Source organism: Portunus trituberculatus, chromosome 35 (genome assembly GCF_017591435.1).
Source record: "Portunus trituberculatus isolate SZX2019 chromosome 35, ASM1759143v1, whole genome shotgun sequence".
NCBI lineage: Eukaryota > Metazoa > Arthropoda > Malacostraca > Decapoda > Portunidae > Portunus > Portunus trituberculatus.
In genome coordinates, this window is record NC_059289.1 from 9,940,882 (window position 1) to 9,963,425 (window position 22,544).

The following is a 22,544-nucleotide window of genomic DNA, read 5'->3' on the forward strand; positions in this document are numbered from 1 at the left end:
GAAAATAGAGAGCAACAGAATTTCAGAATGCCGGATTAATGACAACATTCCTACGGCAGACAAAATATTTCTTTCTCCGTATTCCTAAATGTTCACAATTATCAGCATCGTGAATCCATTTACCGTTGTAGCGTTACACTCTCTTATATTAACAACATTTCCTGCTGAGACAAACAGTGGGACGTTCAGACAAGGCAAATCTTCTAAAAGTATTCATGTATTGTTGGCGGGGTTCCTGTTTCTCTTGTTTATCTCTGTACGAGGAGGAGGAGGAGGAGAAGGAGGAGGAGGAGGAGGAGGAGGAGGAGGAGGAGGAGGAGGAGGAGGAAATGAAGTGAATAAGCTTGGGTGCCATGAGAGAGAGAGAGAGAGAGAGAGAGAGAGAGAGAGAGAGAGAGAGAGAGAGAGATTCTAATCAAATAAGAAACAGTAAGAATGCACTTTCCCGAGAAATAACATCCGGTTTAATACACACACACACACACACACACACACACACACACACACACACACTTTATAAACTCAAAATCATCTCGCAAAAGCGCTGACTGGGTGTGGGAGGCTGGACAGGAGGAGGAGGAGCAGGAGGAGGAGGAGGAGGAGGTGGTATTACTCTCCTCTTTTCCTCTGATACTAACCACATCTGCTCGGTCACGCTTCGCAATCCTGTCCTCTCCTTATTTTTCCCCCTCTTTTTATCTCCTCCTTCCCTTCCTTGCTTTCATCCACTTTCTCCTCTTTCTTTCCCTTTATATATTCTTTCTTCCCTCTCCTCCTCTGTCTTCGAAGTCCCATCTTTACTTATCTTTTTCCTCTTCCTCCTTTCTACATCCTCTTCCCTCCCTTCGCAATCCTTTTTTCGTTTTCCCTCTCCTCCATTCTCTTCTCCTGTTTCCCTTTCCACTGTTATTTATTGTCTTGCATCCACCATGTTCTTTTGTCCTTTTTTTTCTTCTCCTTCTTTTTCTCATTCCTTTTATTCTTTTTTTCTTTCCAGCTTCCTTCTCTTTCCTTTCCTTCTTTCCTATGTCTTTTTTCCATCCTTTCCTCCCTCCTTTTCTCCTCATAGACTCTTTCTCACACACACACACACACACACACACACACACACACACACACACACACACACACACACACACACACACACACACACACACACACACACACACACACCACAGGAGTATTAAGAAACTGGTGTGTGTGTGTGTGTGTGTGTCATCGGGCGACCCTAACCCTCCCACAGACACTTTTGTAACTTGATCTTTGGGAGGATGAAGAGAGAGAGAGAGAGAGAGAGAGAGAGAGAGAGAGAGAGAGAGAGAGAGAGAGAGAGGGAGAGAATGATTGAGTACGTTGTATGGAAACAAATTTAGTAGACTTTTCTATCTTTCTTTCGTATTGGTCTTCGTTATTCAGCCACAAGTGTCCTGTCACTGTTTGTTGTCTGATGCATCACAAATACAGGGTGTGAGGGACACTTCACTATCAATTCTTCTATTCCCATGTCTGGATATCAGTAGTTCTGTGGCTTGGATGTGAGTACAACACTACTCTGGCGGGAGTTGCCATTAACCCCCTACCGTACCCTGCCCCTTCACCTACCATCAGCTGATTTATTGGACAGCGAGTTGAAGGTCATGATTGACAAGTTCGTCACCAAAGTTCTGTATACATGGTACTCATGAGGCTGTCAAATCAGTATGTGATGAGAAAGGAAACTCTGGTATTATGATATGGGAAAACACAATAAAATATCTGAAAACAATCATGTGAGATACAACAGAAGTATAGCATTGTTGTTATGAAGGAGTCAAGGAGCAAGTAGGCCGCAACGCGTCATCCCTCACCCACACCCAACACTGGTGACAACAAGCCACCGTCACCTGGCACGAGAAGCGAGTTGAAAATGTTGTTCGTTTGTGTGGCGGAATTTGAAAATTCTGCTTACACCATGGTGTTTAGGAGACTTTTGTTTAGAAGATGAAAGAGTTTATGGCTGGCGTAAGTAAAATGTGTTATAAACATTTTAGAGCAGTGTTTTGACTTCAACTGGTCTTAGTTTCTCTCCCAATGCGGACACGGCCTAACTCTGTCAACATTTATATTTTGTCTATTTATTTATCTTCCATCATTATATTGGAGAATATTGTGAAATCAGTATAATCTCACTAATTCTATATAACGAGTTCTTCTAATTATTGAAATACATATCAACGCGTCTCTCTCTCTCTCTCTCTCTCTCTCTCTCTCTCTCTCTCTCTCTCTCTCTCTCCCCAGGTTGCCATTATGCTGTTGGGAAGAAGCTGTCATCTCTTGTCAGCGATATTTGGGATCCTCCTCCTCCTCAACTTCCTCACCATCCCTAGGTACGTAGTCTCCTCCTCCTTCTATATTTCCCTGTTTCTCTTCTTACTCAGGTTCCTCGTTTGCTTTCTTTTCTTTTCGTTTCTTTCTACTACCACTTCGTCAACACCCTTGGAGAGTATGCATTCTTATTCTTCCTTCTACTTTCTCCATTCCTGCTCCTCTTCATCTTTCTTTCCTTACTTACACTGTTATCGACTTTTGACGGCGACTACATAAACCCCTTTCCCGCCAGAACTCTTGAACTTCCTGTGTCTTATCCCTGCACCTTTTCTGTCCTTCCGCCAGTCTTTCCTCGCCATCTCCTTCCTCTTATTGAGACGGTAATGTATGAAAGAAGGGCGGCGGTGTCCGGTGAATAGTGTAATCAAACTCATTCTCTCTTTTTCCACCAGTAAACAGTCCTCCTCCACAGCGCCTTAGGATCTCAGTCTCGCGGGGGTTTACTCAGTCAATCAAGCTTCTCCCTGTGACTAATCTTTGTCTTCTAAGGAAGAGAGAAGAAAACCACTTGTCCATTTGAACAGTATCGTGCAGGAGAGAGAGAGAGAGAGAGAGAGAGAGAGAGAGAGAGAGAGAGAGAGAGAGAGAGAGAGAGAGAGAGAGAGAGAGAGAGAGAGAGAGAGAGAGAGAGAGAGAGAGAGAGAGAGAGAGAGAGAGAGAGAGAGAGAGAGAGAGAGAGAGAGAGAGACAGAGCCTTTATGATTATGTAATTAGGAGCAATGGAAAAAGATCTACCTACCAGTCTACCTGTCTGTCTGTCAGTCTATTTTTTGTCTTTCTATCTATCTATCTATCTACCTATATATGTATCTATCTATCTCATCACGTACAGTACCTTCACTAATACTGCTACTTCCGGCTGTAGTAGTAAAAGTAGTAGTAGAAGTAGTAGTTGTTGTAGTAGTAGTATTAGTAGTGTAAGCGATCAACATCAATAACGGAAGAAAAAAACAGCAAGAACAAAAACAGGAACTACAAAAATAATAAAAAAAAGAGAAAGAAGAGGAAGAAGAAAATTCAACAATAGCAACAACAAAAATCAACAATAACAGCAACAACAACAACAACAACAAAACAGAAGACTAAGCACAAGAAAGGGCTGGTGATTACACGTACTGCGCTACACAAGCTTCATTCACAGACGAGACAAACTAAAAGAGTGATGAGTTGGCCAAAATTTGACAAAAGGAATCGTTAATAAGCAACCACGGCAGGATACATGACATAGCCACCTGAATCCATACAATCATACCCTTCACATTCTGTCCGATGATTACTGAAACTTCCATATTTCATTCAACGGTAATGAAAAAAAGACTCACTGTTTTTTCTTATCTTTCTCTAGTTTCTTGTTCTCCACGTCAACTCCAGTGGGAAAACTCTTAATTTCCTGCCTCGTCCACGTCTTCTAGTACTCACTGACAAGAAGAGGAATGAAGGTGCTGGATAACTGATGTCTTTCACTACCATACACCGGCAGCACAGTTAAGGTCGACCGTGACCAGCCGCCACTGGAGTCTTGACAGTCACGTGTCTCAATACATAATCAGTCGTACCTAGAACGTCTTGTCACGAGTCGATTCTCAGCCACTCCCAGCCTCATAACAGCACCGCTGCCGAATGACACACACCTCTGATCTTTGGGGTGAAGACGCATGTAGAGGCGCACACGTCTGCACAGTTATCGCGTAAATAATTTTCAGTTGCACATTTCCTGTCATATCCTTTGTTGCAATTATTTTTTTCTTGAGCACTTCTCTGAAACGTTTCGGTACACTGTTATCTGAAATCTGAAGTGTCAGCCTTGAAGTTTGCTAAACATTTACGAAGGTTTTTTCAGTTTGGAGTGTGGAGGTATCAATTAAAATCACGTAATTTGGTATTAACTACAGTCCATAAACTGTCTATTGGAGAAATATCAGGTGAATTGCCAGGCCAATCTTGTATGATGCTGACTTCAGTTACCTAGCCACTCTTTAACATTTGTAGCAATATAAGTTGGTGCCTCATCCTGTTGGAACACTTCAACTCTGGTTTTGATGCCTCAAGATTATCCATTAAGAGTTCCAAATGCATTTCTTAAGTGATGGTACTTTTTTTAGGGAATGTAATTGAACAAGATCACCAAAACCATTGAACGGTAACTTTTCACACACTACGTAATCACTACCACAGAGTTCGAGTACGTGGTCTTGTATACTATGGCAATGGTGATGGTGAAGGTGGTGGTGGTGGTGGTGGGGTTACTCCTATCCTCTCGATTACAATAAGCATATTAAAATCCCAGACTACTTAATCTCTAATTTTTGCCTAACTCGTACCTATTTGGATATCTCTTATGTTTTTTTTATGCATGTTAGAATAAGCCACCGTATTACACTTGTTATTTCAGCGCCATGAAATAAATGTTCTTATCACAACTTGTTGGGTGTAACGGAGATACAGCGAGGTTGGACTGAGAGCTTAATACCCTTCCGCACAGCAAGCCGGCGGCGTGCAAACCGTGTGCGTGCAACTGCCTCCTCCAATCCATTCCCTTTGCCCCGTGCCTTGATGCAGTGGCCTTGATCGTTGGTCGCAACTGACAGCTGACACAGTAAAACTCCTACCCTTAATTTGTTCCCCACAGAGCCGCCGGGTCAAGTGGCCACCAGGTGCAGACTCAGGTGTACACCAACAACATCTCCTCCCTGCTGGACAGCCTGCTGCTGGGATACGACCACCAGCTCCGTCCCTCGCACGGAGGTGAGCCAAACCTTAACACCACCTTGAGAATTATGGACAGACAGACACACACACACACAGGCTTTCACTCTCGCTCTCTCTCTCTCTCTCTCTCTCTCTCTCTCTCTCTCTCTCAAGGGCCAATTAAGGTCTATTACAAATTTACCCCCCAAAATACTACAAAAATAGATGATAAAGATGGTGATGACAATGATGGTGGCAGTAGTGATAGCAATGGTGGTGGTGGTGATAACAATGATGGTGGTGGTGGTGGTGGTAATGACAATGATGGTAGTGCTGGTGGTGATGGCAATGACGGTGGTAGTAGTGGTGGTGGTGGCACTGATGGTGGTAGTAGTGGTGGTGGCAATGATGGTGGTAGTAGTGGTGATGGCAATGATAGTGGTAGTAGTGGTGGTGGCACTGATGATGGTAGTAGTGGTGATGGCAATGATAGTGGTAGTAGTGGTGGTGGCACTGATGGTGGTAGTAGTGGTGGTGGCAATGACTGTGGTGTTGGTGATGGTACTGTCTCCTTCCCCAGGCGCCCCTACTACAGTGGAGATCGACATCGAGGTTCGCAGCATGGGACAGATTTCCGAGATGGACATGGTGAGAGAGAGAGAGAGAGAGAGAGAGAGAGAGAGAGAGAGAGAGAGAGAGAGAGAGAGAGAGAGAGAGAGAGAGAGAGAGAGAGAGAGAGAGAGAGAGAGAGAGAGAGAGAGAGAGAGAGAGAGAGAGAGAGAGAGAGAGAGAGAGAGAGAGAGAGAGCTCATCTGAATCTCAGCCACTTTTACAACTTTGACGTAGGCTAGGGATTAGTAAAGTTAAATAAAAAGGGTAACTTGAGCTAATCAAATGTATAGCCAATCCTAAAATTAGGTGGGAGAAGTTGTGATGATAAAGAAAAATAAGGAGGAGAAAGAGGAGGAGGAGGAGGAGGAGGAGGAGGAGGAGGAGGAGGAGGAGGAGAAGGAGGAGGAGGAAGAGAAGGAGGAATGAAAGTGAAAAAAAAAAAACGTTACAATTTGAGAATTTTAAGAGCTTATCTTTAAGAGCTTATTGAGTACAACACAAATACGATGAAAATCAGAATATTTTGCATGATTCTTGTTTAAATCATCTGCTAACTATCCTTCCATGCACTGCACATCAGACGAACCGGATTGATCTTGTGGTATAGGCGTCCATTCTCTCTCTCTCTCTCTCTGACAATGCTAACGAACCATTAAAAGGTAATACACCCGGTGAGTGATTCAATAGCCTGGCAGAGCGTCCTGATGTCTCGCTAACTTGGGTTAATCAGGTCAGAAACACACACACACACACACACACACACACACACACACACACACACACACACACACACACACACACACACACACACACACACACACACACACACGAATATAAAGATAATAGAACAGAAGGGAAGAGGATAGAAGGGGGAAGGGAGGATAAATAAATACATGAATAGGTACAGAAGAACAAGAAAACGCGCAGTAACGCAAGCACTGTAAGTAACGAGACTGATTGCGGGGACTACTGGGGATCTTTATAGGAAGCAGGTCGGAAAAATCCAAGATGGACCGAAGACTACCACAGACAAAATTACCAAGAAAGTAGTGAAAGGAGGAAGAAACAATCAACCTCTTTGAAACATTAATAATATCCATTCAATCTTACCAATACTTGTCGAGTTTGTTTACTTGTGCCTTCCTCAATGTATATGCAAGACCTTTATGATTCCAGTGGTGGACAAAGACCTTCCCAGTTATCAGAGGAACCAAGCTGCTTAGTGGAAGTGTGGGATCGCAGGCCCACAACTTGACTTAGTTCCTTCATGAATTCACTGCTGGGTGAGATGCGGCTTTAGGTTTATAGCAGACTAGCCCAAACTGTCTTCGTACAGCCTAACACTGCATGGAATGGAGTCGAGCGTGCTCACCCTTTTCCACTGCGTAGCTTTATTTGAGACTGATTTTATGAAATATTCAGTTCACTTCATGTCAACCTGGACCTTCTTCATGACTGATGTGTCTGGCTAACTAGACGGCCAGGGCCGCTTTGATGCTGCCTCTCGCTTGTCGGTGACTCGACTTGCAATAATTTTCGTGCCGTCTACAGTCTTTGATGTTTTACTTACGAGGCCCTCGAGGAGGAGGAGGAGGAGGAGGAGGAGGAGGAGGAGGAGGAGGAGGAGGAGGGCGATGCCTGTGTCGCCTGGAGGCAAGTGATGAGGCGTGTAACAACATACACGTCAAAAGTGTGTTTACTCCCAGGCTCGTCAGCGCCTGTACCCAACTTTTGATGATACTCACTATAATGTTATGATGATAATTACGATAATAGTGGTGATGATGAGGTGTTGATGATGATTATAACATTAAAGATAATATTGAACTTTAATGTCGATAATGCTACTGCTGCTGCTGTTGCTGCTGCTGCTGACAATATGTAGTAATAAAAGTAATAATAATAATGATAATAATAATAATAATAATAATAATAATAATAATAATAATAATAATAATAATGATAATAATAATAATAATAATATTAATAATAATGATAATAATAATAATGATAATAATAATAATAATAATAATAATAATAATAATAATAATAATAATAATAATAATAATAATAATAATAATAATTATTATTATTATAATAATAGTAATAATAATAATAACAACAATAATAATTATGATAATAAAAGAAAGAAACAGACTGTCAATCTCTCTGATACAACAGGTCATTAACTCTCAGCGTTACAACAGTTCCCCATCACTTACCCACACACTCCCCAGCGTTACAACAATCCCTCTTCACTCGCCCACACACTCTCCAGCGTTACAACAATCTCTCTTCACTTGCCCACACACTCCCCAGCGTTACAACAATCCCTCTTCACTTGCCCACACACACCCCAGCGTTACAACAGTTCCTCATCACTTGCCCACACAATTCCCCCTACCGGTGGATAGGTTTTCGCTCTTCACCTCAGCCTTGCTTGCAGTTTCCTATGTTTCAGAGTTTCTCGATGGACTGTTACTTCCGCCAATCGTGGGTGGACGAGCGGCTGGCCTTCCCGCTGCCTGGGGAGCCCTTCACACTGTCCCTGGCGGTGCTGGACAAGCTATGGAAGCCAGACACCTTCATCCACAACGGCAGGCAGAGCCACATCCACCTCCTCACTGCGCCCAACAAGTTTATCAGACTGTACCGCAGCGGCAGGATCCTCTACTCCGCCAGGTATGTTACTCAGTTACTGCACCACACCCCTTAGCAGTAACCACACTGCTAGCCCCATGCATGCCACACCTCGCGCCACACGCCACACAGCCAGCCCTCATGCATGCCACAAACACACACACATACACACACACACACACACACACACACACACAGCCACGGCAGTCTTCATCCCTGACGCAAACTCCTAAGTCGGACGATTTGTTGTCATTTTCCCGGACACGTGGGATTTTGGGAGATTAGACCGTGCAACCTGACGAAGAGAGAGAGAGAGAGAGAGAGAGAGAGAGAGAGAGAGAGAGAGAGAGAGAGAGAGAGAGAGAGAGAGAGAGAGAGAGAGAGAGAGAGAGAGAGAGAGAGAGAGAGAGAGAGAGAGAGAGAGAGAGAGAGAGAGAGAGAGAGAGAGAGAGAGAGAGAGAGAGAGAGAGAGAGAGAGAGAGAGAGAGAGAGAGAGAGAAATCCAATACGAAGTTCAACAGGGAAGGGAGCAAAACATAAGGGAGGAGGATCACCACAAAATTTAGCAGCGAAGTCTTTTTTGATAGAGTGGCTGAGTGAGCGGTGGTGTTGTGAGGGTGGGCAGTGCAAGGGTAGGAATGATGACGAGCTGGACGGGTGCTAGGCGGTCCCCGCTGCGGCACACACACTAACTAAGGACTGTATTCTAAAACATTTACAGCGTCTTCTCTCGTGGCATAGATGGGGTGTAGTGGAGCTTATCGATATTCAATGCCGTTTCGTTTTTTTATGAATGAAGTGATGGTTTGATGAAGATACGCATCATCAATAGAATGGACAAACTCGTTAAAACGTGGCCAATCATAGCATTGACGCTTAGAAATATTTCTCAATAAAGCACAAGTGTTACTAAATATGAGACACTCAACCAACCTAGAAAAAAATCCCACCCGGATTATGCCCATAAAGTGAGTTTGGTTAAGCCTGCAGCACACACAGCCAGGAGCGCCAGCGGTGGTTCAGAAGGGAGGAAACTAAAAGACTGCTGCTACTACTTCTATTACTACTATTACTACTACTACTACTACTACTACTACTACTACTACTACTATTACTACTACTACTTCTACTACTACTACTACTACTACGATGTCAAAAAAGTTCAGCTTCAGTGTAGGAAAGTGAAAACGTACTTAATTTTTTCTAAGACAACAAGCAGTGGAGATTGTTTTAAACATCTGCAAACATCATCCGTTTGTGAGACTTCCTCGTGAGTGATGTGAGTGTCATTCAATTATCATTATCATCCACTCTGCGTTAGTAACATCAACGCAGTAGTATCGCCAACACTAAATTAGTCATGACTGGGGGAGCGAGGCAGCGGCACGCAGCTAATGTGAAGATAGCTCAGATGGTCGGGCGACATTCCACACACGAGAGGTGATCGTGTGCAGCAGGCAGTGGATGCGAGGCGCCTGACGTATCAAGGGACCATCGCGCCCTATCAGTCCCGCAGCTCACGTTGCAGAATATTGACCTGCCCCACACCCCACACCCACCCCCATCCCATGCCCGGCACACACACACACTCGCTTGCAGACATAGCGGCGCCGCCACTTGTGCGCCTCCTCGCCCATGATGCACTCGATGGTCATCGAATCTTTTATGCCATTGAGTACAGTTTATTGTCTCCACTTTCAAGGAGTCAGTACTGGAGCGGGGCGCGTTGCAGGTGGGGAGGAGGTCAGGGAAACGGTTGTCGTGGTAGTTTCTGGAACAGCAAACTACTGTAACTATGGCCTGGTGTTTCACAAGTTTCCGAGTCTCGTGAGTCATAGTGTTCTGAACTTTGGACTTCCTAACAGGCCACATTTACTGTGATGGCGCTGCCATCACACAATTAAACGGTTGCAAGGGCTAGGCCAATGTTTTTTTATCACTTATCAATTTTATTTTATTTTACTTATTTATTTGTTTATTCATGATGAAACCGCAACACAAATTTAGGACGTCAGGCTGTTCTGTCAAGCAGTGTTTGCCTTGGGCTGGAAGGACATCATCAGCGCCCGACAGAAGCAATGACACGCTGTCTTCTCGCGCACACATGTTGAAGCAAACGAGCGTGGAGTATTTTGTTTTCCCTCCCGCCCAGACAATTCTGGTTCCACCTGCAAGGGGTTGTCTAATTGCACTCGGAGTATTCTTAGGCATTTAAAAAAAGCTTTCAGAATTGTTTGCGAGAGTGCTCACGCGCTGCTTCCACCGCCACCCCACACTTCCTTGGCAAACACTTCACTTGGCACCGAATCAAACTTTACACAGAGACCTGATACGGGTGATAGTCTCCAGGGAGAGGTCGTGCTTACGCGCCATGGACTGTCTCCTGAGCGACGTCTTACGAAACGAAAATATGACGCTCCAAACAGGATGAAAATGTCCCCAGGCTGCAAGACACGCGTGAGTTGCGCTGATGATGGGGCGATGATGGTATTGACGATGATGATAGTAGTACTAGTAGTAGTAGTATTAGTAGTAGTAGTAGTAGTAGTAGTAGTAGTTGTCAATGTTGAAGTTATTATGTACAGTACACAACTGCTACTGGCACTACTATTATTGCTATTATACTATTACTACTACTACTACTACTACTACTACTACTACTACTACTACTACCTACTATTGTAGTACGACTATTGCTATGCTACTACTACTGCTACTACTATCACTACTACTACTACTTCTACTACTACTACTACTACTACTACTCCCACAGTCACCACCACCACCACCACCACCACCACCACCCACCCTTCCACCTTGCAGGCTGACCATCAACGCGTACTGCCCCATGAGTCTTCACAACTTCCCGATGGACACCCAGCGCTGCCCTCTCAAGATGGGCTCCTGTGAGTACCAGCTACCCGCGCAACTTCCTCCCTTGCAATCCCCACACTGAGATATATAGCACCTTCTTACAGGCAATACATGAATCATATAAACTGTTCTCGTTCTAAATAATGAATGGTAATTCTTTTTCAGTGGGGTGTATCATTATTGTTGTCATATGCGTCCGTCCACAGTAAGACATAACACCTTTGGGAAGTAATGGATGAATTATTACGGCTGCATTAAACTTGCAGGATTTCACGACGGGCTAAGACGAAGATACCGTGGCAGTGTGACGCTCACACTATCATAATTTCTCTAAGAATTTAGCGTTACACAACTTTTGAATTTCTGCGATAATTGCCCATCAACCTCCTGCCTCGCTGCATCCACCCCCTGCTTATGTCACTTCTTAGATCTTCCTCCTCTTCCTCTTCTTCTTGTTCCTCTTCCCGTTTTCTTTCCTCAGCTTATCTGTTGCATGAGTTTACTGTTTCTATACATCTCATATAAGATCACTTTGTTTTCTTTCTACACTTCACATCCACTCATTATTCCGACTTTTTTTCCTTCTTTCTGCACGTCATATGTATTACTCCACTTTTTCCTTCAATCCCTTCAGTACCATGAAGTGTTTCCATATTCATTCTGGTTACTATTTGATGATTTTATTCACCCAAAAACTTACATGGGGGATGAAAATAGTGAAGACTGCTGCCATTAATCTTCTGACCTCCATACACCATTCAATGGTTTAGTCGTACACAAATCTCAAGGTAAAAATGTGTCCCAGAATTGAAGGGGTTAATAGGCGACACATTTGTTTCTTGTCACCAACAAACTCGTAAACTACACTTTGATCAATTCTTATTATTTTTCTACACTTCACACGTAAGTCTTCCATTACCTGTTTGGCGCCTCCTCCTCCCACAGTCGCGTACACTACCAGGGACGTCGTGTATCGCTGGAACGGTGACAGGCAGGTGGTCATCGCACCGGACCTCATGCTGTCCCAGTTTGACCTAATCGCCACTCCCTCGGGATTTGAGAACACCACGCGGCTCACGGGTGAGGACTGAACATAGGAACGTAAGAAAATGAGGGAATCTGCAAGAGGCTGTCAGACCGGCACGTGGCACTCCCTCTATGAACATAACTACTTAATTCCACTCATTCCCATCCATAAATTAATCTAATAACCTTTTTGACTGGTTGTTTCCTTTGACACAACAGTAAAGGGGCAATGTCCTACTGCACGAGAGAATATTTAGGACGGAGTAGGGGCACGAAAAATATTGCGTTTTAAATACATTCTTAATTTGCATTTCCTCGGTATTTAAGTACTGAGCAATACTCTTCCTTAGATCACTCTTAGAAACGGTGAGAAATTTTTCCAAATGATGGAAAAATGATTTCACTATTAGATGGAGTAGTCGGGAAATGAAGCCTTGACCAGGAGCCCTAAGAACGCATGGCCATGCAGTTACCATCTAACACTGAGGGGACAGACTGACAGCCCTTGATGACGTGACCACAACGATCATTAAGTCCATTATTTTTATTTATTTATTTATTTCTTTTTAATCTTTTTTAAGGGAGGAAGGGAGAGGACATCTTTACACACCTTCTCTATTCCACTTACTAGATCGATTGTTGCAGCGTTTCAGTGTCCCCTTTACCATGAAATCTTGACTCGTTTTCTATACAGGCTATTTTCTTCACAGAGAACGCAAGCTGAGTCCTACCGAAATAGATATTATATCGTAACACACACATGTCATGTACTGTACAACTTTTCTTTCACTCTTCCTTGCTTCATTACACACAAACCCTCCTCGTGTGACGGATAATTTTGTTCCTAAATACTGTATGAAAACTCACTTGTTATAACATAATCTCCATCAGAGAGAGAGAGAGAGAGAGAGAGAGAGAGAGAGAGAGAGAGAGAGAGAGAGAGAGAGAGAGAGAGTCGGTCAGTCCAGGTACACACACACACACACACACACACACACACACACACACACACACACACACACACACACACACACCATAAGAAAATTAATCATAGGGAAACGTCTCTTATACTTTAAAATGGTAAGCACGTGTAAGAAACTTTCCTCAGCCTCAATCTCTCACTACTATTGGCTGTCCAGGGGAGTTCTCAACACTCCTGGCCAGCTTCCACCTGCAGCGCCACATGGGCAACTTCCTGATCCAGGTGTACGGGCCGTGCATGCTGCTGGTGGTCCTCTCCTGGGTATCCTTCTGGCTCAACAGAGAGGCCACGTCCGACCGCATCTCTCTTGGTGGGTACGAGAGAGAGAGAGAGAGAGAGAGAGAGAGAGAGAGAGAGAGAGAGAGAGAGAGAGAGAGAGAGAGAGAGAGAGAGAGAGAGAGAGAGAGAGAGAGAGAGAGAGAGAGTTTTTCTTCCTTCTATTATGACATCACAGTCGTCTCATGAGCTCATCCTTCCTGCTGGACTGAAGGTATCACAACGGTGCTCACCATGACATTCCTCGGGCTGGAGGCGAGGACTGACCTGCCCAAAGTGTCCTATTCCACTGCTCTTGACCTGTTCGTGTGGCTGTCCTATGGATTTATCTTTGCCACCATCATTGAGGTGCGTGGCTTAATTCCTTAACCCCTTCAGTGGCGGGACGTATTTTTACCATGAATTTTGTGTACGATTATATGTTTTTTTTTTCTCACATTAGGGAAGGTTTATGGAAGTCAGAAGATTAATGGCCAGAGTTTTTAGTATCTTAATCTCCACATAAGTTTCTGAAGCTGTGTAAAATCACCAAATAGTAAGCAAAATGAATATGGAAACGTGTCATGGTATTGAAGGGGTTAAGTACCATGATAGGTTTCCATATTCATTATACTTACTATTTGGGGATTCTATACAGCTTTAGAAACATATGTAGGGGATTAAGATAATGAAGAGCATGGTCATTAATCTTCTGACCTCCATAGACCCTTCCTAATGTCAATAAAATGGTCTAATCGTACGCAAATCTCAAGGTAAAAATTTGTTCCAGTATTGAAGAGTTTAATGTCCTATTTTTGTCCTTTTCGAACAGTTACTTAGTCTTAGATGGAAAGAAAATTATTCACTAATTAATCAATCCATTCAGTACTGAGACGCATTTTTACCTTGATTTTTGACTATGATTAAACAATTTCATTTGCATTAAGAAGGGTCTATGGAGGTCAGGAGATTAATGGCCATAGTCTTTACTATTCTAATTCCAACACATGTTTCTGAATCTCTATGAAATTGTCAAAAATAGTAACAACAATTAATATGAAAACGCGTCCTTGTACTGAAGAGATTAAAAGGTTCTTAATTTCTGCTGAGCTTGTATCTCTCTTTAGAACTGTTGGTGATCTCTTAGTTCCAATTAAACCTTTCCTTTTCCCTTTTGACAATAATCTACTTTTTTTAATCTGTGTTGAGTATAATTTTTCTATGCCTGCAGGCCTGAAGTACGGGGTCAAAACACTTGTAGTACAATTCATATACAACACTGGTATCCGTGAAGTGCTAATCTACGAAAACTGACTCAAAATGCCAGCAGAATTATGTATAACCAGACAAAGTACAGAACAATTTGTATGCAGAAGTCAACAAAGACCTGAGTCCAGAATACAACTAAACAAGCTTAGATACAAAATAAAGATGATGGTATGCACATTGCTGAGTGTATTGAGTTTACTAACGACTCTCCCTTCTCCACAGTTTGCCTTCGTGCACCTCTTCACCAAAGTGGGATCTGGGGAGGTGTACGAGTGGGAATCTTCCGAGGACGAGGATAACAACAATGATGATAATGATGGCGAGGAAGCTGATGACAGTGACGCGCTGGAGGACGAACAGGTAAAGTAACTGGCGGAGCAAATATTACTATGCATGTAGAGAGGCCTCCACCAATACCACCTCCACCCCCACCACCACCATCACCATCACTCATGTTCTTGATCCTTAAACTTTGTGCACTAATCATTGCGTGTGTGTGTGTGTGTGTGTGTGTGTGTGTGTGTGTGTGTGTGTGTGTGTGTGTGTGTGTGTGTGTGTGTGTGTGTGTTTTAAAGTCAAGTTAAAGATGGGTGAGGGATGAGGATAGGGGGAAAGGGATCACCAGGCAGGGAAGATAGACTATTAGCATCTGCGAGTAAAGCTATCTGAATAGAAGTGAAGGAAGTTTTTACTGTGCGAGAAACTACTTAGATGAAGGACGAATAATAATAGGCATCGTTTTTCTTGATATATATATATATATATATATATATATATATATATATATATATATATATATATATATATATATATATATATATATATATATATATATATATATAGAGAGAGAGAGAGAGAGAGAGAGAGAGAGAGAGAGAATATATTACCTAGCATGAATAAAAAAAAATCTAGAACAATTGAATAAAACTCTAAAGAAGATTGACGTAGGTGTGGGATGTAAAACATGTCAGATAGACTGCGACATGACACGGGCTTGTATGTGTAAAGAAGAGCGGCATGAAAACTTTTTATCAGGCAACAACAACACTTTCTCTATCCCGTACAGACGACAGTGGCGCGCACCATCATGCTGCTAAAGGCTAAAGGGAAGAGAACCTGCGTGTCCAGTGAGATCAACAATGCTGCTGGCTATCCTTATCCCTGCCCCTCTTCACCCTTATCTCTTTCTCCAACACTGCCAACTAGCAATAGCAGCAATAGCAACAGCAGCAGCAACAGGCCTCCATCCTTGGCTGAGGCCCCCAACACTGCCCCGTCAGCCTCAGCCACACCGTTCATCGTGTGTCAGCAAGAGGGAGCCATCCACTCCTCACAGCTCACACTACCCTGCTCTTCCCTCATTGCCAGGGTAGGTGAGAGTGTTACTGGCAGAATGTTGAACACTCAATTGCCTCCATCCAGTCACCATCTCAAAAAGTTTCACCTTTACAGTAATGTCCCATGAACTACTATAGATATTAGATGAGTTAACTTCATATTGAAAAATAAAGTTAAGAGTATTGACCAAAAATATAAAGAATAAGAATGCTTGAATAAATAAATAAATAAATAAATAAATGTTCTTTATCTGTTCATGTCTGATAGTTAACTGTGATTTCCATTCAGATCACTTCATATAATACATATATGCTATTCTCATGGCCATTTACCGGAATATGCTCATATTTAGAGCTCTCCGAAAATCAAATAATTTGTAAGGAAAACAGCACTAGAGATGAACAGCTATACCCATTCCATATGTTCTGCCAATGTTGTTCTCTTTTGTTAAATGAAGGCAACAGAATAGACATGCAGAAGTCGTCTAGGAGAAGGGAGGAAAACCATAGCCAAAGCTAGTGAGTGGAAGCCAACACTTAGGTCACTGCCATTGTTGAATGCCCATTAACGATAAAGATGAGAGGTGTGAACATAACATGAATGAGTCTGACTGCATTGATCAGATTCAGGACGCTAGATGTACTAAAAGACAAAATGTCTATCTTGCTGGTTACTGATACAGAACATTTCTGTACTCCCCATTTTAACTGAATGCCTCACTTTCCTCACCTTTTACAGTATCTCAAGGTTTGCTCTTTTAACACATGCTTTGCTTTCCAGGAGAGGAGAGGAGCCTTGAAGCATCGGCCACATGACAAGAGGCGCTACACAAGGCACAAAATGAATTCAGTCTCATATATTGACGAAGCATCTAGAGTGTTGTTCCCACTGATATTCCTTTGTATAAATCTGCTGTACTGGTGCACTTACCTGCCTGCTGCCTAACACCACCCTCACCACAGCTGTGCTGGTGCCCCTACCTGCCTGCTACCTAACACCACCATCACCACAGCTGTACTGGTGCACCTACCTGCCTGCTGCCTAACACCACCCTCACCACAGCTGTACTGGTGCACCTACCTGTCTGCTGCCTAACACCATCACCGCAGTTGTACTGGTGCACCCACCTTCTTGTTGCCGAACCCCATTACAACAGATGTGCTATATAGTGCATCACCTGCCTGCTGCCTAATTCCACTGCCTACAGCCCAACATCACTACCAGCTGTCCGGTACCACCACCAGCTGCCCAGCACCACCACCTAAACCCAATACTACCCTATGCTCCCCAGCACCACCATCATCACTGCCTGCATCTCTCTTCTGTTCACAATCCAGTGGGATTTTTCAGACATACAAAACAAAGGATAGAAAATCGGTTGGCCTATTAATAGCAACCGATGGAGGGTAAATTTTGCAGACACAAACTCGAGTGTCCTCAGCACCAATACATTTCCCTTCAGCCGCAAGTAAAACTATGGCGAGTCTGTACGGTCATTGTTTTAACACAACTTGCATTCTTTCACAAATTTACCCAATCGAGAGGCGGAACAAAGAGCTAATTGTAGGAGGCAGGAAGTCACGCTCCCTCAAAACCTACCCCGAGACACTGCCTAGCTACTCTTCACACACCCACTCAGCCCAACGTCCTTCCTTTCGGCCTATAGGGAACTGGGTCTTTCTCTCTCTCCCTATCTGTTTATCCATATCGATCTATCTATCTATGTCTGCTTATCTATCTAATCTAACTATCTATCTGCCTTATACAATGCAATTTGTTTATTCATGATCTAAACATTTACAAATCTGTACATACTATATTGATACTTAAATTCCCCCTGATTACTGACTGGCCTGTAGTATTGTGAACTGGAGATGAGAAAGATCGTGTGTGTGTGTGTGTGTGTGTGTGTGTGTGTGTGTGTGTGTGTGTGTGTGTGTGTGTGTGTGTGTGTGTGTGTGTGTGTGTGTGTGGAGAATCTGGATAATACACACAAGGAAATCCCTATCTCTATAAGACTACATAAAGTCAGCGGGAAAGTATGAATAAAGAAAAGATATCGGACACAGCGGCGTTATTTGTCCTAACCTGTGAACTTCTGGCCCGCTATGCCGTCCTTGCTTTGCCCCTCACCTTCCATGTGTCCTCACTCACTAAGGCGTGCATCACCAGTGCTACTCACAGCTGCTGCGCTTACGGTACCCTGACTGACTGACTGACTCAATAAATAACTGACTGATGGAATGATTATATATTGACCAAATGACTGACTGATTTATTGTCCGACTGATTAACTGACTGAATAAATTAACGGTTGACACACTGATTGAGTAGTTAACAAACTGAATGACCGACACACACACACACACACACACACACACACACACACACACACGACAAGTAATCTTAACATTTCCTCGTTATATTTCGAGTAATTTCACTTGGATTTTGTGGATGTTGCTAGGATTCTTACGATCCCAGTGGTACTTAATCAAACACGGCTCAATTCTGCATCATCACTGGGAAAAACACTAATGGAAACCTGAGTAATCATCTCTGTGGCTTTCAATAATAGTCTATACGAACGAGCAGTGTTTATGTATAGTGTACACGGAACCCGCCCCACCTCACAATGCTGCCTCAATACAATAAACCCAACTCGGTGGCCTGAAACCTTTATACTCTTAGTCCACCGGCAGCATTTCCTGGCCTTTCCTTGCAACTCGGTCCGCTCAACCTTTCCGGCTATTTGGCGAAGCAGGGGCTTTGTGAGGCGGCTTTGTGTATAGGTAGGGTTTTGTTTGCTTCTCTTTGCCTTGCCTTGCCTTGCCTTGCCTTCTCGCTCTCTGGTTGCCCTGTGCCAGATCTCAACTGTACTAACACATATTGATTCTTGCTTAGCTGATGGCAATGGCAGCTCATAACATTGCCTGTCGGTTTATTTGGTGGCTAACTTTCAACCCTGTGGATACAGACACACTAGTGGCGGCAGCAGCACCTCACATCACACCCTTGTAAGTAACTAATCACTGGTGTGTGTCAAGGGACGTATGTTTGCTGCTGGCACTGTACGCTTTTGGTTCTGTCGAGTCACTTTTCTTGTTTAGTATTATTCCCCATCATTCCTCTCTAGTTATTCAGCCTCATCCAACCGCCCCCTCACTCCTCCTTTCCTTCCTGTCACTCACCCGTCCCCACATCTTTGCTTCTTGGCCTCACCCACCCGCCGCCCTTCCTTCCTTCCACATTATATACTGACGCAAATCTTATTTCTACAGTAATATAATGAGGAAAGTTTAGTATGTCAGTTTTTATATGAAAAATTTTCCAGAGTGGTGCATCGCCACAACAAAATAGGAGTAAACACACCCACAATAATGTTACGACAGTCTTTTTAGAAACGTTTATCAACGCTTGTTATAAAAATTTTGACTGTGTACATAACAAACCAGAAATAGTAGAAGCGTCTTTTATCAGAATGACGAGAGCCGTGTTGTGGCTTGATAATGCTCACCACGCAGTAACGACGAAGGCGGCTTGGTCTGGGATCACGAGGGAGAGAAGAGCGGAAGACGAACACGAGATAATGCTACTGAGAGAAGGAAAAGGAGGAAGGTGGGATGGTTAAGAGGGAAGGAAGGGAAGGGCGTGGGTGGAATACCAAACAACCCTTTAAGATGGTGCTGGTTTGAAATGATACAAAAGTGCTTGTCTTCACTCGCGCAGGAAAACAGGTGACGGCGAGGATATCCTTGAGGAAGTAAGTGAGCTTTGCCACACACCACCAGATTGTTTAGTGCAGAGGGAGAAAAGAATGAGCTAAGCAATCTATTTAGTATGTATATGAATAACAAGATGGCCTTGCGAGAGTTCAAAGAAATTTAATTGCCCAGATACCCAACTGATAACTTGACGGGAAACTTTTTGCCAAAATCAACCGGAAATTGGAATCAGTGTGAAGCCTGCGGGAATACACGTGTATGTAGAATGGCCACGCTTGCTACACGAGACACACCCATAAAGGAGACACCACTGGTACAGTACAGTACCTGCACATTGGTAACTTAACGCTTCACCAGGTGGAAGGTGATATCTTCCGGACACTTAACATACTAATTCTGATATCCTAACATTTTGCAGAGTTCTACATAAGTTTTCTTTCTTGTCTTGCTTCATTTCCTTCTCTTTCTTGTAACTGTCTTGCTGCCGCCATCACCACCACCACCAGCAGTGGGTCCCTTCGTCAGCGTCCCTTTCATCACCTCACAATTACACTCATCACTCTCAATTTCCTGCCTCCTCTCCTTCATATGTGTCTGTCTTCTCCTGCCCTCCTTCCGCTCTTCCTCCTCCAGATAATTACCAAAGCCGCTCTGGACCCCTGCCATTCCAGGGCAGTGTGTCATCAGCGGGAAGCGAGCGAGCGGGAGGAACTGAGGAAGGGCTCAGTTAAGGCACAACGGGTGGCGGGGATTATTTCCGCAGCTTCCTGGACAATACCTTCCTCCGCTGCCGCCACGGAGACTTGAAGTGGTCTTGTTGGCCAGAAATGAGTGGTTGGGTCGAGAGAGGAAGAAGAGGCACAGGCTTATATTGTCAGTAATGTCAAAAAAAATCGTGTGCACATTCCTTAGTAGTATGTTTCCGTTGTTATTGGAGAACAATGCGGAAGACGAGAGCGCAAAGACTCTGCAGTGTAGCTTCTATTGTTCGTTTTAAAGGTATGGATAGAGAGACTTGAATTCTGGTTGCAAAGACTGGGAGGAATGAAAGAGGACGTAATGAAAGGCAGTGAATGGAGAAGACTAGCTGAAGCCTGAAGGGACTCCTGACATATAAGTATTCACATCTGTAAGACCTGCAACACAACACACACATGCACATACACACACACACACACACATGCACATACACACACACACACACACACACACACACACACACACACACACACACATGGACCGGTAGCTCAGTGGTTAGAGCGCTGGCTTCACAAGCCAGATGACCGGGGTTCGATTCCTCGGCCGGGTGGAGATATTTGGGTGTGTCTCCTTTCACGTGTAGCCCCTGTTCACCTAGCAGTGAGTAGGTGCGGGATGTAAATCGAGGAGTTGTGACCTTGTAATCCCGGTGTGTGGTGTGTGCCTGGTCTCAGGCCTATCCGAAGATCGGAAATAATGAGCTCTGAGCTCGTTCCGTAGGGTAACGTCTGGCTGTCTCGTCAGAGACTGCAGCAGATCAAACAGTGAATTACACACACACACACACACACACACACATCTCTCTCTCTCTCTCTCTCTCTCTCAATTATCGCCCTATTTCCGCAGCAGAATTTAGCGCTGGCACTTAATTAACTGTTTTCAATGATCGCCGGATATTTTGTGGCATGAATATTGGGAAGCGAAGCGATGCCGTCCACGCCTCATGATGCACTGCTGGGATTGCCTCACTGCAGCCTCCTCCGGGAGTCTTGTCTGTTGTGTGTGTGTGTGTGTGTGTGTGTGTGTGTGTGTGTCGTCGCACGCGTTAAAGGCAACTGAAAAATTATACCATAATCAAAACACTAATTCACTTATGGCAGTTGCTTTCTATTCTGTGAATCTATTATTTTATGGAGGAAGACACAATAGCTGTCTAATTTCTCGTTAGTATATAGGTACGGTTGACCTTCAGAAAGTGATTCACATGACTGGGAAGTGAGTAGATCAGGTGTGGGCAAACTATGGCCCGCCAAAGGAATTCATGTGGTCCGACAAATGTCAGTAAATTTGAAAGTGTAAAGTAATAAACAACGCCAAATAATATTGTGAGCATTTCATTTTCTTCCCACAGTGTGCACATGCGTGTGAGAATAGCATTTCCTTTAGAAGCCTTTAATATTTTTATCTTAAATATTAATGAATTTGGTTAATATATGTAGTATGCGGCCCTGTATGATTATCTTTTTTTTTAATGTGGCCCTAGCACTAAAAAGTTTGTCCACCCCTGGCGTAGATGCTTGTGTGGGTGTGGAGGGAGGCGAGAATGAAGCGAGGTGCACGAAAAGAGCTAACCAAGATCAATGTGGTAGAGGCTCTGAGAATTTCTTATTGTGTTTACCCAAGAAATAATGTCATGCGAAGTGTAAGCCAGAGATGTAGACTTTAGGGATCGTTTTGCGTTAAGCTAAATGCATCGACATACTGAATTACATAACTTTGTAGTATAAGATAAGACTAGACTTCCTTCTCTGATCCTACAGCCTCGTACAGATTGAGAGGGAGCGCAAGCATCACATATATGATCACGTTCTTTCCTGGGAGTCTGGCGGAGAAAAGAAAACCATTATCTCTGATGGAAAAAGCAATGGATGAGGGTGTCGCGTGGGGATCGTGGGTGGCTCACGGTCTTTCATTCAAAGAACAAATTATGCATTGTATCACATCCCTTCCCACTTATGTTATTTTTGGCAACGTGGTTTTACTTCCTTTGCGTCCCCCGTGTCTCCTAACGG

General features: G+C 43.7%; 1 protein-coding gene across 1 annotated transcript; it reads left to right on the forward strand.

Annotated features, from left to right (window-relative positions):
- Positions 1-2,281: 2,281 nt before the first annotated feature.
- On the forward strand, positions 2,282-18,172 carry LOC123513173 (gamma-aminobutyric acid receptor subunit alpha-5-like). Its single transcript, XM_045270119.1, has 11 exons — positions 2,282-2,366; positions 4,997-5,112; positions 5,636-5,703; positions 8,129-8,349; positions 11,131-11,213; positions 12,127-12,261; positions 13,347-13,499; positions 13,680-13,813; positions 14,936-15,073; positions 15,780-16,082; positions 16,832-18,172. Exons 1-11 carry the CDS (start codon positions 2,287-2,289, stop codon positions 16,994-16,996), a joined length of 1,596 nt encoding a protein of 531 aa, XP_045126054.1. The 5' UTR covers positions 2,282-2,286; the 3' UTR covers positions 16,997-18,172.
- Positions 18,173-22,544: the final 4,372 nt, after the last annotated feature.

Bases quoted from the DNA above. Each gene is read 5' to 3' on its own strand.
- LOC123513173 (XM_045270119.1), top strand. From the start codon at position 2,287: ATGCTGTTGGGAAGAAGCTGTCATCTCTTGTCAGCGATATTTGGGATC. The intron at 11,214-12,126 runs GTGAGTACCAGC...CTCCTCCCACAG, and splicing joins CCCTCTCAAGATGGGCTCCT to TCGCGTACACTACCAGGGAC. The intron at 16,083-16,831 runs GTAGGTGAGAGT...TTTGCTTTCCAG, and splicing joins GCTCTTCCCTCATTGCCAGG to GAGAGGAGAGGAGCCTTGAA.